Source organism: Hippopotamus amphibius, chromosome 5, assembly GCF_030028045.1.
Source record: "Hippopotamus amphibius kiboko isolate mHipAmp2 chromosome 5, mHipAmp2.hap2, whole genome shotgun sequence".
Classification (NCBI taxonomy): Eukaryota; Metazoa; Chordata; class Mammalia; order Artiodactyla; family Hippopotamidae; genus Hippopotamus; species Hippopotamus amphibius.
In genome coordinates, this window is record NC_080190.1 from 137,169,201 (window position 1) to 137,183,959 (window position 14,759).

Here is a 14,759-nt window from a genome sequence, read left to right on the forward strand (position 1 = left end):
TCTAGTTACTAATTTTTTCTTAAGTTATATCTAAAATTCTGTTTATCCATCTATTAAATGTTTAATTTTGATAACTATATTTTTTATTTCTGGATGTTCTCTTTGGTTGTTTTTCAGATCAGTTTTGCCTTTTTTGATAGTATCTTGGTTTTTTTCCTCATGTTTTTCATTCCATCCTATATGTGTTTAATGATTTGAAAGAAATTTATTGTATTCTCCATATGTGGAAATTGCATTATCAGAAGTTCTTGATAATGAATTTGATAATAGGGTTGAATTCTCCTCTTGCTAATAAAAAAAATAATTTTGGAACGTATATAAAATCTGTGATTAGGAGTTTATATTCAGTGGTTTTTGTTCCTGAGAATCCTTTTCGTCAGTTTTTCCAAAGAGGTTTTACATCTATTTATGACTGATGCCCTGGGGTTATCAGTGGTCTGATGTAACTTTTATATAAATAACTCAATATGGGTATTCCTGGATGAGCAAAAGTAATAGAATTACAGCTTCCAAACACACAGGGGGTATTTCCCATTATTTTTGATTTTCCCATTATTTTTAATTTTTAAGCTAAAAAAAAAGGGAGATCTCTGTTTTTTCAGTAAGCTCTTGTGCCAAAACAGGCAAACTTCCTTGTTCTTTTCTATTTCTGATTGAAAGTTGTTTTTCTGGCCTTTCAAGGGCCTCAGATCTAAGTTGGCAGCTCGTTTCAAAATCCTTGCCTGTCAGGGATGTAAGGATTAGCCTGTTGTCTCAATATAGCCATTAAAAATCTGTTCCCTTGGTTTACTGAGAGTGGCTAAGACCCTGAAGTCATTAACAATGTCAGTTAGTACTTTGAGTTTTACTTCCCTCTTTTGTTATTTTTAACCCTAGACTATTATCTAGTAAAATATTGGCAGAATTTAATTCTTGTTGTAGTTATTTCTTCAGTGTTTATATTTCCTTTCTTTTGAATTCATCCTTGAAAATATTTGAATCAATGAAAATGTTTTCATGATTTAAAAAGTTTCCTAAACTCAAATACTTAACCAGAGATAATACAAAAGAAAAGCATTCTATACCAGTAAAGTTCTAGTTTTATAAGACTATTGACTTATTAAACTTTTTAAAACATTTCTAACATCATAGGTCTTTCATATGTTGTGTTACTTACTGATTTAATTCATATAATGGGAAAAAATTATGATACGAACAAGTACTTCCCCCCCCCCCGCCCCCATCAGTGCTTCAGTTAAGGTTTGCTCTTATTTGGTTCCCTGCCATCTTTTCCATTTTAAGGTAATTTTAATACATCATATATTTTAGCATTCCCCTATGAGAGCACATCAGATGTTACATGTTTCTCACATTGTTCATTTTATGGAATTTGAGCTATTAGGCTATAATTATGGTGTCTCTCAGGATCTCAACTCTTCTTCTGTATTCAGATTTTAATACTTCTTCCTGTTACCCTCTATTCCCCAGATCTCTTAATTCTTTAAAATTGACTTTCTTGAAATCCAATACTTATGTGTCACAGAACCAGATGATCCAGTTTGCTTTTTTGGCAGACACCATATAAAGCTCTGCCCATTGCACAGTTCAACAAAAGATACCAGTACTCTCTAGACTACTCTGGTAGAAAAGGATGTAGATGGACTTGAGTTTTATCTGGGCTTTTTCATGAGATAACTTATGCCAATTCTCTGATCTCAACTTGGTCATTTTATAATAAGAGAGAATAATAGGGATATATTTATAAGGAATATTAAATTAATGGTTCCAAGGAACTTTTGAAATACAGCTTGCTGGTAAAACATAGAACTGTATTATTTCATAAAATGAAAACTAAGAATATGGGTAGTAGACTTGAAGATCTACACTAGCACAAGCTTTGGTTTTTCAGTAATATTTTCCAATTTTATCTTCTGTGATGAATGCAATACTTCCTTTGAAATTATTAGCAATTAACAATTTTGAATGTAGAGTAGGAATAATATGCTAAATAACTGATCAAAAGGTGAGAATGTATAACGAACACTTAAAATTAAGGTCGAATGCTGCTCTGGTATCAGCTTGCCCTGCAGGCCCAATTGTTGAACCTTTGTTCCAACTGGGTGGCCTTAGCCCATCCCTGACTTTGGGGCTAGTAATGGTCCTTACTTCACTTACAGGGTTGCTGTGAAGAAGAACTCAATATCAATGTCACAAAAGCCATTTCACAAACTGTAAAGGCAGTCACAATCTACAAACTCAGATAGTTCTTTTTTTTAAATTAATTAATTAATTTATTTATTTAATTGGCTGTGTTGGGTCTTCGTTGCTGCACACGGGCTTTCTCTAGTTGCGGCGAGTGGGAGCTACTCTTCCTTGTGATGCATGGGCTTCTCATTGTGGTGGCCTCTCTTGTTGCAGAGCACGGGCTCCAGGCGCATGGGCTTCAGTAGTTGAGGCGCATGGGCTCAATAGTTGTGGCTCACGGGCTCTAGAGCACAGGCTCAGTTGTTGCGGCACACGGGCCTAGTTGCTCCATGGCATGTGGTATCCTCCTGGGGCAGGGATCGAACCCATGTCCCCTGCATTGGCAGGCGGATTCTTACCCACTGCGCCACCTAGGAAGTCCTCAGATAATTCTTAGAGTTTAACAAAAAAAGAAAAAAGAGGTCAAAGATTAAGAGGATATGCTTGTGAACCTAATGAGATTGGAAAGATGGCAGTTGTCAAGTAGAATGTCAGAAATATTAAAACTAGGGAATTAAAAATGATCACAAAATAGTAAGATTATTTTTGGTAACAAAAGAGATACTAAACTATTTGTAAAAACAAAAGGAATTAAAAATAGAAAAAGTGATTTATTGAAAGGTCCTTGGATGCTACTAATATGAAATCAATTAATTACATCTGAATTTCTCAGTGATTTTTTTTCTCATATGACTCTGAAGTTAAGAATGGAAGTTACAAAACTATGACTATAAAATATACAAATAGACACAGTCAAAATAATAATGTAATTTTTGTCACACATGTTGGTAGTACAAAGACTTGTACAAATTTAATGAAAATTATCCTTAAAAAAGAAATGGCTAATAATTTTTTACTTTATCGTCTAGCATACGGCGGCATCAAGAAAGAAGAGCAATTTTGACTCCCATTTTAACAGATTTTTCTGTCCGAATAACTGGAGCACCTGCCATCATTTTCACCAAAATAATTTCTCCGGAAAATATGCACACTGAGGTTAGAAATTAATTTAGGTTTTATTTTAGTCTAAATAATGGAACAGCTTTTCTTGGTGTGTTAGAAGTTTTCATAGTTTCCGTGCACAGGATATCAAATTAGCTTATTAATAAGTTGTAGCTAATAACTATTGAGCACTTTATAGTGCTGTTTAGGCATTGCTTTTCATATAATAACTCATTTAATCCTCATAATAATCCTAATAACTTCTCCTGCTGCCCTCATTTTGTAGATGAGGAAACTGAAGCGTAGGGAGTTAACCTGTCTAAATTTTCACAAATAATCAGAAGCAGAACATGGCATGAACCCATCTGGTCTGGCTCCTGGCCATATATTCCTGATCTCTAATGAAAGCAACAATGCTGTTGACAGACCGCTTAGAGTTCTCACATGGATTATCTTACAAAGAGAATTCTACATGAATTACCTTCTTTATTCTTCACAGCATCCATATGAAATAGATGTTATTAGTATACATATTTTATAGATGAGGAAACTGAGATCAAAAGAAATTATAACTTGACCAATATTACTAGCCAGTTACTAATGGATCCAGGTTGGAAGTCTAATCACTTTGGTATACTGCCTCCATGCCTAGAATAGAAATATAATAATAATGTGATCCATCATAACTTCAAAAATATTCTTCATAAAATTCATTATGCTAAAAACTTTTTAAAGTTTTTGATCATTCACAGAGTTATAGGCAGTTGTTATGAAAATTTCAGTGATAAAAGTTTACATCCTTCTCTGAGTTTTTAAAAAAAAATATTTTGTATGTGTTATCTTATTTGATGTTTATAAGTGCCCTATAGAGAAAGTTAGGTTAGGTAAGATATCTTTATATCCACAAAAGGTATATAAAAATTGTCTGCTTATATCTTTCAGTTACTTAGTAACACAATTGTTTTAAAATACACAAATATGTTCCTGTCATCATTACTTGAGGAATAAAATAAGAATTCTAACTATAATGAGTAAATTCTGGAAACATTTGGGGGGAAAATTTATTTAACTAAAAAAAGGGGGATCATTTCTGACATGCTGTTCTTTATGGCTTTATTAAAAGCTGCTCTAAGCAGTGTAGTTTGTATTTGGACTCATCATAAGTCTCCTTAAATCCATTCTCTTGGATGACACTAATAAGGACAAAGTTTTTGGACATCTCTAAGCATTTGAACATTGTCCACATGCACTTCATGACAAGAGGCAGGGCTTCTGCTTACTAAGTGAAACTTCTGGATTATTTTTCATTTCTGTTTTCCTTCCCTGAATGGTTTTCCAACAATGAATGTTCAAATGACTAAGTTATGCAGAACAGCACCTGTTAAGTAGTGGACATCTACCTATTGCTGCCAAGATTTTAGCAGTTTAAAGAAGTGAAATTAATTACTCTAGCTATCTTTGGCTTTAGCACTCCATTTTGTTATAAATCATTTGCAGTGTATCCTTTCGGGAATACTCAGACCATACCACTTGTGACTGTTAATTGCTGCCTGTAGTTGCCTGTTTACATCTGTCTGCCCATCTAAACTGTGACCTTCTCAAGAGGAGATTGCCCTTCAAGGCCAGCCTCACTCTCTGTGATGTTTCTAGCACTCTAGTATGCTGCATGGTACTTAGGAGATGCTCACTAAATATTTGTCCATTTGAGTGAATGAATAAGATTATGCTAAAGAATTACATCATTGCCTACATATGGAAATAATGATTGTAGTTTGAGGTATGAAAAGCCAAATGTATATGAAATGGTGAAAAATTCTTATTGTTAGTGTGTTTCCCTGTAACTAGCACATGGCTTGGTGCACAGCAGACCCTCATAAATGTTTATTAAATTAATCCATTAAACTATGTTGAGTGGCTGTGCTCACCATTTCTGCTATTCTCATTAACATATGAACTTGAGTCCCAGGAGAATTCATCAACATCGTAAAGGTCTAATAAGTAAGAATGATAAATTATCTTCTAATGACTATCATGTTTCCTTATCTGTATTCAACCTTTTTTTTTCCTTCAGGAGATTTTAGTGTGTGGCCATTCCTTGGAAGTGAATATAACCACAAACCTGGACTTCTTCCTAAGTGTGGCTCAAGTTCAACTCTTACATCAGTTAATAGTAGCAAATATGACTGGACTGGAACCATCAAGCAAAGCCACAGAGGTAACTCTTACCTGATTTTGATTAGGCTTACTGCATTTGTGCCAGCTTTATCGGTAATAGGAAAACAATAATTAAGTTAAATGCTTTCTGCTAATTATTCTGTTTTTAATTTTATTCAAAATATGGACATAAATCATTTTGGATTGGTGTTCTTTATTTTTGAAATTATTTTGGTCTCTTTTCCTGTAATTTATCATGCACCTTTGCAAAATTGCTGTGGCCCAGCCACAGAAAAGCCTCTGTTAAAAACATGATTTTATTACCCTGTTGCAATTTTTAAAGTGCAGTGCACAAAACCTGGTACAGCTTTCACTTACTTAGATACATTACAGGGACAGGGCCTCTTTTGGAAGTGAACTATGTAAGAGTACTATGGGAATATCTTCAATAAATAACTTCTAAAGCATTCGTTTCCCATGCTCAGTGAAGAATGGACACAATCAAAAAACTTGAATGCCTGCCTAGAATTTTAATTTTGATCCAGTGTTCATTGGAAGCCTACATTGTAACCACAAAGCATGTCAGCATGAAACAAAGAAAGCTGCTTGTTAGATGCTTCTCAAGATATTTTTTCTTTGCTTTTTGTTTCCATACTTCTATAATCGTATCTGTACTTAGAATAAATCTTTTATAAAATCTCTAGTGAAGAAACTGTTTATCTATGAAAAAGGCATTGCTCATATTTTTGTCATGAGTTATGCAGAAGGCTCTAAGTGCTATTTATTAAGATGGAAGGGAAGGAGGAGATGTTTACTGAGAGCCACTTGATGCTAAGCACGTGTGCCAGATATTTTCATGTAAGTTAACTCATATATCTTTAAGTATGTTTTTACAGCCACTCTGTGAGGTAGATGTGAGCTCTATCACCATTTTACAGATTAGGATATTGACGCTCAAGATAGTAAGTGACCTGTCTGAGATCATACACACATAACGAAAAATGGTGGATCTGAGACGTTAATTTAAGTCTTTCAAGTCAGTTCTTTTTTCTTACTGCCACAGTTGCTGTACTATAACCATTTCATTAGTCTCAATTACCTTTATTTTTTAATTATTTTAAAATGATAAAGCTTTTAACTTTCATAAAGATTCTCTAAGTAGATCATCTTTTACCGCCCATGATTTGTTTGCTCAGTATCTTTTTAAAAAGGACTGTAAAGCTATAAACTCTTTAAAATATTGACTTTTTCCCCAATATATTTTAGACAGTCCATAAGAATATAAATATATGATATGCAAATAAGCAGAGCAAAAATATTTCCCCGTAGTATTTTCGGTGAAGTCCTTGAAGCAGGTTGGGTTGGAAACAATCCTGTATTATTTGTGCCAATTTTATGAATCTATCATGTCAGTGAAATATAACTCACAGATTTCTGGTATATTTAGGAATTTATAGAACTTAGCAAATTGATTGCTAATTATTTACCTACCTACTTCTAATGCCTATTAGTAGGATCTGATTTCAGTAAATAAGGCACACTCAGAGTTAGGTTACTAACAACTCTTACCTGAATGCCAAGTCATTCCTCACAGTTACATAAACAAGCTAGGATTGTTTTTGCTGTTTTAAAATTGAGTCTGTGGCCCTTTATTTATTCTTGGAGATGATATTAAAAGTGCAGACAATATACTGAAATACAGTATAGACAATACACTGAAAAATGATTAAGATGGTAAATTTTATTCTATGTCTGTTCTACCACAATTGAAAAAAAAAAGTACAACTTTAATCAGAGAAGACAATTTGGTCCTATCCCCAGCCTCAGTGGGGGAATGTCTTTGAAATTTAAGTATAAAAAAAGACCTTCCCTGAACTAGAAGAATATTTTTCTATTCATAAATGAGTAGCACAACTCATATCTGATAGTCTAAGAACATAAAGATATTGTAGCAATTGGTGTAATTTCTCCTTACATGTTTGATAGAATTTACCAGTGACCCATCTAAGCCTGATGCTTTCTGTTTTGGAAGGTTATTAATTATTGATTCAATTTCTTTAATATATGTAGGCCTATTCAGATCCTCTGTTTCTTCTTATGTGAGTTTTGTTAGATTCTGTCTTTCAAGTAGTTGGTTCATTTTCTTGAAATGGCTATCAAATTTGTGGGCTTGTCGTAGTATTCCTTTATTATTCTTTTAATTTCCAAAGGATCTGTAGTTATGTCACCTCTTTCATTTTTTTTTTTTAACTTTATATATTTACTTATTTATTGGCTGCATTGGGTCTTTGTTGCTGCACACAGGCTTTCAGTAGTTGCGGTGAGAGGGGACGCTACTCTTCATTGTGGTGCACAGGCTGCTCATTGTGGTGGCTTCTCTTGTTGCAGAGCATGAGCTCTAGGCATGTGGGCTTTCAGTAGTTGTGGCACATGGGCTCAATCGTTGTGGCTCATGGGCTATAGAGTGCAGGCTCAATAGTTGTGGCACATGGGCTTAATTGCTCCACGGCATATGGGATCTTCCTGGATCAGGGATCAAACCCATGTCCCCTGCATTGGCAGGCGGATTCCTAACCACTGCACCACCTAGGAAGTCCCGCCTCTTTCATTTCTGATACTAGTAATTTGATTCTTCTCTTTTGGGTTTTTTGTTTGTTAATTTGTCTTTTGGTTTTTGGTTTGCCCGGCTAGAAGCTTATCAATATTATTGATCTTTTTAAGGAATCGACTTTTGGTTTTTTTGATTTTCTTTATTGGATATCCTGTTTTCAGTTTCAGTGATTTCTGCTCTAATTATTATTTATTTTTTCCTGCTTACTTTTGATGGTGTTAATATTTTCAAACAATCTTTCACAAGATTTCATTTGAAACATTGATTTTAAAAGTTATTCAAGAACAAGAAAAGAAGATTTTGTTAGTAGAGGAAGCATATCTACACTATAAACAAGGGGGAAGACAGATCTTTGGAAATTGAAGTGAAATTGGTGGGACAATCTAAGGATTATTGCTAGAACCAATATTTAATATTAATTTTAATTATATAGACAACTAACACATAATAAAACTTGCAAGTATATAGCTAAAAGAGAAGCATTTCAGGTAATAAAATGACTAGCTGATGCCTCCCATATTGATTAAAACTTTTCCAATATTGTTGCTCTAAAAATGTACTCATTGCTTAGTGATCAAGCAGCTTGTATTTGTATACTTTGATTTTTAGTGTTTCCTTCAAGTGTTATCACTTCCATGATTGCTGGTTCCCAGAATATTCAGTTCCTTCTTTTTAAATTAACCTTTTTTTTGTTTGTTTCTCTATACACTTTATGACAGGTTGAGAAAGTACATGAGAAAAGTAAACATTTAGTATTCAAAAAGCCAAAATTATACCCTCATTACAAAGTACATGTCCTTCTATATTTTATTCTATTGTTCATGTCTTTAATGATAACATCTGACTCTATAGCCAGTGCTATACAACAGGAATGTTGTTTGGGTTTCTTACATCCTAGTTCCCTGCCATATACATGAGGTGGGAGTTAACCTCTTAGATAAGTTCATAGTCAAATCTAAATGTACAATTCTAATATTTCTCCAAAAATAGAGCTCTACTACTCATCCTTGGTTTCTTTCCCAGTGTTTGGCAGGGCAAAATTGGTTAACTCTCTGGAAGATTCTTTACCTTCTTATAAGGTGGTCTATATCCCATAAAGGCCCAATTATATAAAACTGGTTATTGGTAATATAATCATAACATTCATGCAAGAAGAATTAACAAGATAGTTACATGTACCATTGAGTGTCAGGAGAATTTTTAAAGAGAATATGACTGAACAAAGAGTTAAAGAGTTTTAATTTGTGCAAGTCTGTTTATGGGCTAATAATGCAGACTGTATTTATATGATAATAAAAAGAAACTAAACATCATAAATTTTAAGTATTCCTAAAGCTATTGATAATGTAGGACATTACAAGGAGTTGTTAAAAAAATAAAACAAAAAATTCTAATTTTTTAACATTTTATTCCAGTTGCAGTCACCAAAAAAAAAAAAAAAAAAAAAAAACCCACCATAAAAAAAGATAGTTTGTATAGAATTTTGAAGTATTAGAGTGATTTAAACTGAGATGAAAGTTGAGTAACCTATCTGAAATCTATAAAGTTGTAAACAGTATAGATAAGATACTAAAACTAGCATGTTTACTTGAAATGGTTATTTTTTTTAATAATGTTATTTTTATCAAAGTAGTGCATGAATTTTAACAACCACATGTTGCTAAACTAAATATATCAAAATAGTGTCAGTATACTGACACCCTCACCTCATCCTGCTTTAGCCATTTTTAACTCTATACACCCTTTCTTCTGCTATTTATCTCCATCTTTCTGAATAAAATGAATAGACTACCATCTGTTCATATACTGATTTTAGTATTACCTATTCACTTGCTATTTACTGTAGATGGAGATTCCATCTCTTTTACACTTCTCTTCCAGTCTTACATTTTCCCAATATTCTTATGTCATGTTTTTAAAGTCAGTATGAATTGTTTTCATTATAAAGACTATGTAAATATTGTTCATTGCTTAGTGAAGTAATATAATGTGATTATATTTCCTCTCTTTATAGTCTTCTGTTTTTCCTAAAGTTAATCATTGCCACGTTCTTTTTATTTGCTTAGATTTTTGTTTTTTTTTTTAAATCTCTACCTGTTCTCCCTTTATGTTCAACCCATGCCCAACTCTCACCAGTGACTCTACATAATGCCTGACAATTTAATTTTTCACACTTTGAAACATAAAATAATGTCAACTCTGTTTTTCCCCTTGGAACTATTTTTCGTAAAGTCTTCATTTTGCCTTCTTTCTGGGCCTGTAGTTCTCTAGACTTGCTGCACACTTGACACAACTAAGCCAGATGAGAGAAGGTTATGATTTTTGAGGTTAATGGTAGAGTGTTGGGAAATTATAGGGTATCAAGTAAGTAATGTTTCTTCTATGAAGATAAATTAGTAAAATCGCCAATATCTTTATCCCACCATTCTAAAATATTAGGTACTTTGAGTTCCTATGTAGAAACAGTATAATAGTATAGAAAGATATTGTAATAGGACTTATTATATATGCCTGATATAGTTTTCTTGGGTGTTTTTACAGTTTGCTATAAAATAGAATATAATACATAAGTTGGACTTTTTTGAACTGTGATTAGTTATATGCCCTAGGAGTGGTGGTGGAGGTTGTTTTTTGGTAGCATTATTATTGTTTTAGCTTGGAAATTATCAGCTTTGGAGTTGTGCTTCATTTTAGGAATGGAAATTCTTGTGTTTTTTGTCAATCGTGAAAAATTCTTAAAAGGCATACTTGACCAACCTAAGGATTGCTAGGAGTCATTGGAACTAGGAACTTAAGAGTAAAGAAGAGGGGGCACTTTCCTGGTGGCTAAGACTCCAAGCTCCCAATGCAGGGGGCCCGGGTTCGATCCCTGGTCAGGGAACTAGATCCCACATGCATGCCGCAACGAAGAGTTCTCATGCAGCAGCTAAAGAGCCTGCATGCTGCAACGAGGAGCCCACATGTGGCAACGAAGATAGAGCCCACACGTGGCAACGAAGATAGAGCCCCACAGGCTGCAGCAAAGATCCTGCATGCCACAACTCAGACCTGGCACAGGCTAAATAAAGAAATATTAAAAAAAAATAGTGAAGATGAAGAGAAGGGACTTTGGGTGGTGGTGTCATAGCAGACATTTTCTGGAGTAGAGCTTTAGGCGAGATGGTCAAAATAGAGACAAGTATACGTGGAGAGCACATGCAAGTGGAGGTGGGGTTTGGAAGCGGAAACTAAGACAGGTTTGGGAGACGATGTTGATGTTCTGGTCTGTCTCAGTGCTCTCTATCTTGAGGTGGACATGAATGGGAGAGGCCATTTTAGAGGTTTTTTATTTCTGTAACCTCTGTAACCTTTCTCCTTTAGAAAAGGAGATAGGAATTTTGGATAATGTGCATGTGGTGACTTTCTATCAGTGTTACTATGCTATTTGTTTCCCTTCAGAGGCACCTGGATTGACTGCTTGTAACCAGGCAGTAAACCCAGACTCCAATAAAATATGGATTCAAGCAGAGCCTTAAATGAATAAGAGGGCCTGTGAGGAAATACCTTGAATTTCTTAAAATCTAGACCTGGGAAACATATTAAGTATTTTACTACCTATTCTCTCCAAGGGAAGAACTTTAGGTACATTATCACAAATTGAGCTATCACACCTGTCTCGATTTTAGTTAGGCCTTATAAATGTTACAAATAGTATAATTTTCTCCTGATAAGCAAGCTTATGGCCAGAGAGAAACATGCCATAGTTACTTCAAGGTAGATGCTAAACATCAAGAAAACAAGAAAAATTTTAATTTTCCAGCCACTCTGATATTTATCCCATATAGATTTTTTGACCAGAAATCCAGTGAATGCATTAAATTTTCCTACAGTACTATTAAACTGTCTGTCCTAGTCTTTTTCAGCAGTATTCATTGAGGACTTACTCTGTATCAGATATACTGGCTACAGACTGATGGGGTATGAAAGATAAACATACTATGGTCCCTGCCATTTAGGAATTTATAATATGGTTGAAAAAATGTAGAAAAATGAATTTATAACTAAGAACTCAGAACAGTAAAGAAAAAGTGTCAGATAAGCTCTGTGGAAAGTTAGTGCTATTACCAACTATTCAGAATAAGAAGAGAAGGCTTTAAGCTAGGTGGTCAGAGATCTAGCTTCATGGAGAAGTTGGGGTTGAACAGGCAGAGAAGAGTGACTTGCTTATTTACTCCACATATATTGAACCCTTCCTATGTGTCAAAAACCATTATGGATTCTAGGGTGACAGCATTAAACAGTAGATGTAAAGTTTCTAATTTCATGTACTAGTGCTCATATATTCAGTGACATGGAGATTGACAATAATGAACAAATAATTGGAACTAGATCAATATATATTGATATCTATATAACTTAATACATGACTAAATATATATATACATACATACATATACATACATATATACACACATATCCATGCACATAACTAGTTGCATTCATCACTTTCTATTTGCCCAGAGTTAGTCGTGTGGTCACACCTAGCTCTAAGGGAGCCTGGGAATGTAGTCTTCCTACTACAAGGCCATATGCCTTGTTAAAAATTATTTTACCATGAAAGAAGGGGATAATGAATATTGGGGTACAACTGACAGCCTTAGCCACAGAGGCTTCGTGGTCACCTGGTAGTCAAAGCTAGGATAGAAAGCAGCTTTGGCTCTCTTCAATACTTCAGACATATCCTAAAGTTCTATGTTATATAATATGGCAGAAATAATATTATCTTGCAGATTGTTCAGTGCTGCTATAGGGACAAATATTGTCTTTGCCCAGTGTTTTTTTTTTTTTTTAAGATTTATTATTTATTTATTTTTGGCTGTGTTGGGTCTTCGTTGCTGTGTACAGGCTTTCTCTAATTGTGGCGAGCGGATGCTACTCTTTGTTGCAGTATGTGGGCTTCTCGTTGCTGTGGCCTCTCTTGTTGCGAAGCACGGGCTCTGGGTGCGAGCCTTCAGTAATTGCAGTGTGTGGGCTCAGTACTTGTGGCACATGGGCTCTAGAGCGCAGGCTCAGCAGTTGTGATGCATGGGCTTAGTTGCTCTATGGCACATGGGACCTTCCCAGACCAGGGATTGAATCCATGTCCCCTGCATTGGCAGGCAGATTCTTTTTGTTTGTTTGTTTGTTTGTTTGTTTGTTTGTTTGTTTATTATGGTTGTTTTTTTTAATTTATTTTTATTTTTGGGGGGGTACACCAGGTTCAATCATCTGTTTTTACACACATATCCCCGTATTCCCTCCCTTCCTTGACTCCCCCCCCACCTTGAGTCCCCCCCACCCTCCCCGCCCCAGTCCTCTAAGGCATCTTCCATCCTCGAGTTGGGCTCCCTTTGTTATACAACAACTTCCCACTGACTATTTTACAGTTGGTAGTATATATATGTCTGTGCTACTCTCTAGCTTCGTCTCAGTTTCCCCTTCACCCCCCGCCCCCTCCCGTACCTCGAGTTCTTCAGTCCATTCTCTGTATCTGCATCCTTGCATTGGCAGGCAGATTCTTAACCACTGTACCACCAGGGAAGTCCCTTTGCCCAGTGCTTCTCTCTTCATCTGCTAATAGAACTCCCCTTCCTTTGGCCAAACAACATTCCCCTATTTTATGTGGCTTTGATAGGGATTCCCATTTACAGGGTAGACATGAAACACAGGCCTAATTATTGTATCAATCCCTCTGGCTCAGTTACTGGTCCAGATATGGGCACACTACTCAAGCAAGTGCAGTGTTTCATATGAAAACACTGGGAAGAATAAGCCTTCTCTGCTAGGGATCATTAAGTTCAGATGTTGTCATATTGGAGCTTTCTTTGACCATTGCTCCACTCTTCTCCTTCACTACTATCTCATAAAGGAAATTTGTCAAAAAAGAGGAGTTGAACTCACAGAAATAAGCAAAGCTGAAAGAAAGAGAAAGCTTTTGACATCATCTGATTCCCTTGGCACAGTTGTAGTCAATGAGATATGAAGAGAAATGTTCTACTGATTTCTAGGAAAGTCTCTATGTTCCTCTTTTTCGTCCTTCTTGGAATAACAACAATGGAAGTGACTAGCCACTTGTTACCGTGTGATGACAAACATGAGGAAAGAAGGGTAGCAAAGTGGGAAATAAAGTGATCCTAAGATGTGAGTGATATCATGGAGCCACTGCAGCCAGCCCTAGACTTTAGATTATGTTAGGAAAATAAATGTAAATTGTTAAACCACTCATATTTGGCTTTTATTACATAACGCCAAACACAGTCCTCGCTGATATAGACAGTGTTACAGTATTCTGAGGTGGAGATGATGAAACCCAGGGAAAGTAGTGAGCACAGAATAGAATTTGAGGCTGAATAAATGCTTGCAGTATGAATTAATAAATGAATTCCTGAATTCATAGGAAGTCCGATTTCTGTTCACAGAAATAGAAAAGATAAGATGTATGCCACATATATATGAAAAGAACTGGAAGAAATTGATGATTAAGTATATGTTTGATGGAGACAAGTTGGGTACATATTGTGGAAGGTTTTGAATACTAGGCTGAAATGTTTTAAGTAAGTAGGCAGTAGAGAGTAAAGTTAGTTGAGCTAGAGAATGACTTCAACAGGTGTGCTTTGAAGCTCAGATCCATTTTAGACTGAACTCATCAACTGTATTCACACTGATAGTTGGTATGTGATTTTCAAACATAAATATTACAGTTACATTTTCTTCTAATGTAATAGAATATGTTGTATTCTATTACAGTATCAGTTATTTCAGTTAGGATTTAAAATTGCTGTAGCATATAATATCACCTATTGTTTCCAGA

General features: G+C 35.0%; 1 protein-coding gene across 7 annotated transcripts in view; it reads left to right on the forward strand.

Moving 5' to 3' along the window:
• VPS13B (vacuolar protein sorting 13 homolog B) overlaps positions 1 to 14,759 on the forward strand; it is a 773,631-nt gene that overhangs the window by 487,106 nt on the left and 271,766 nt on the right. For all 7 annotated transcript variants that reach the window (XM_057735654.1, XM_057735658.1, XM_057735653.1 and 4 more), the window contains 2 exons: positions 3,093 to 3,219; positions 5,237 to 5,380. In XM_057735654.1, coding sequence (XP_057591637.1) covers positions 3,093 to 3,219; positions 5,237 to 5,380 — 271 coding nt within the window. The remainder of the gene's footprint in view (positions 1 to 3,092; positions 3,220 to 5,236; positions 5,381 to 14,759) is intronic.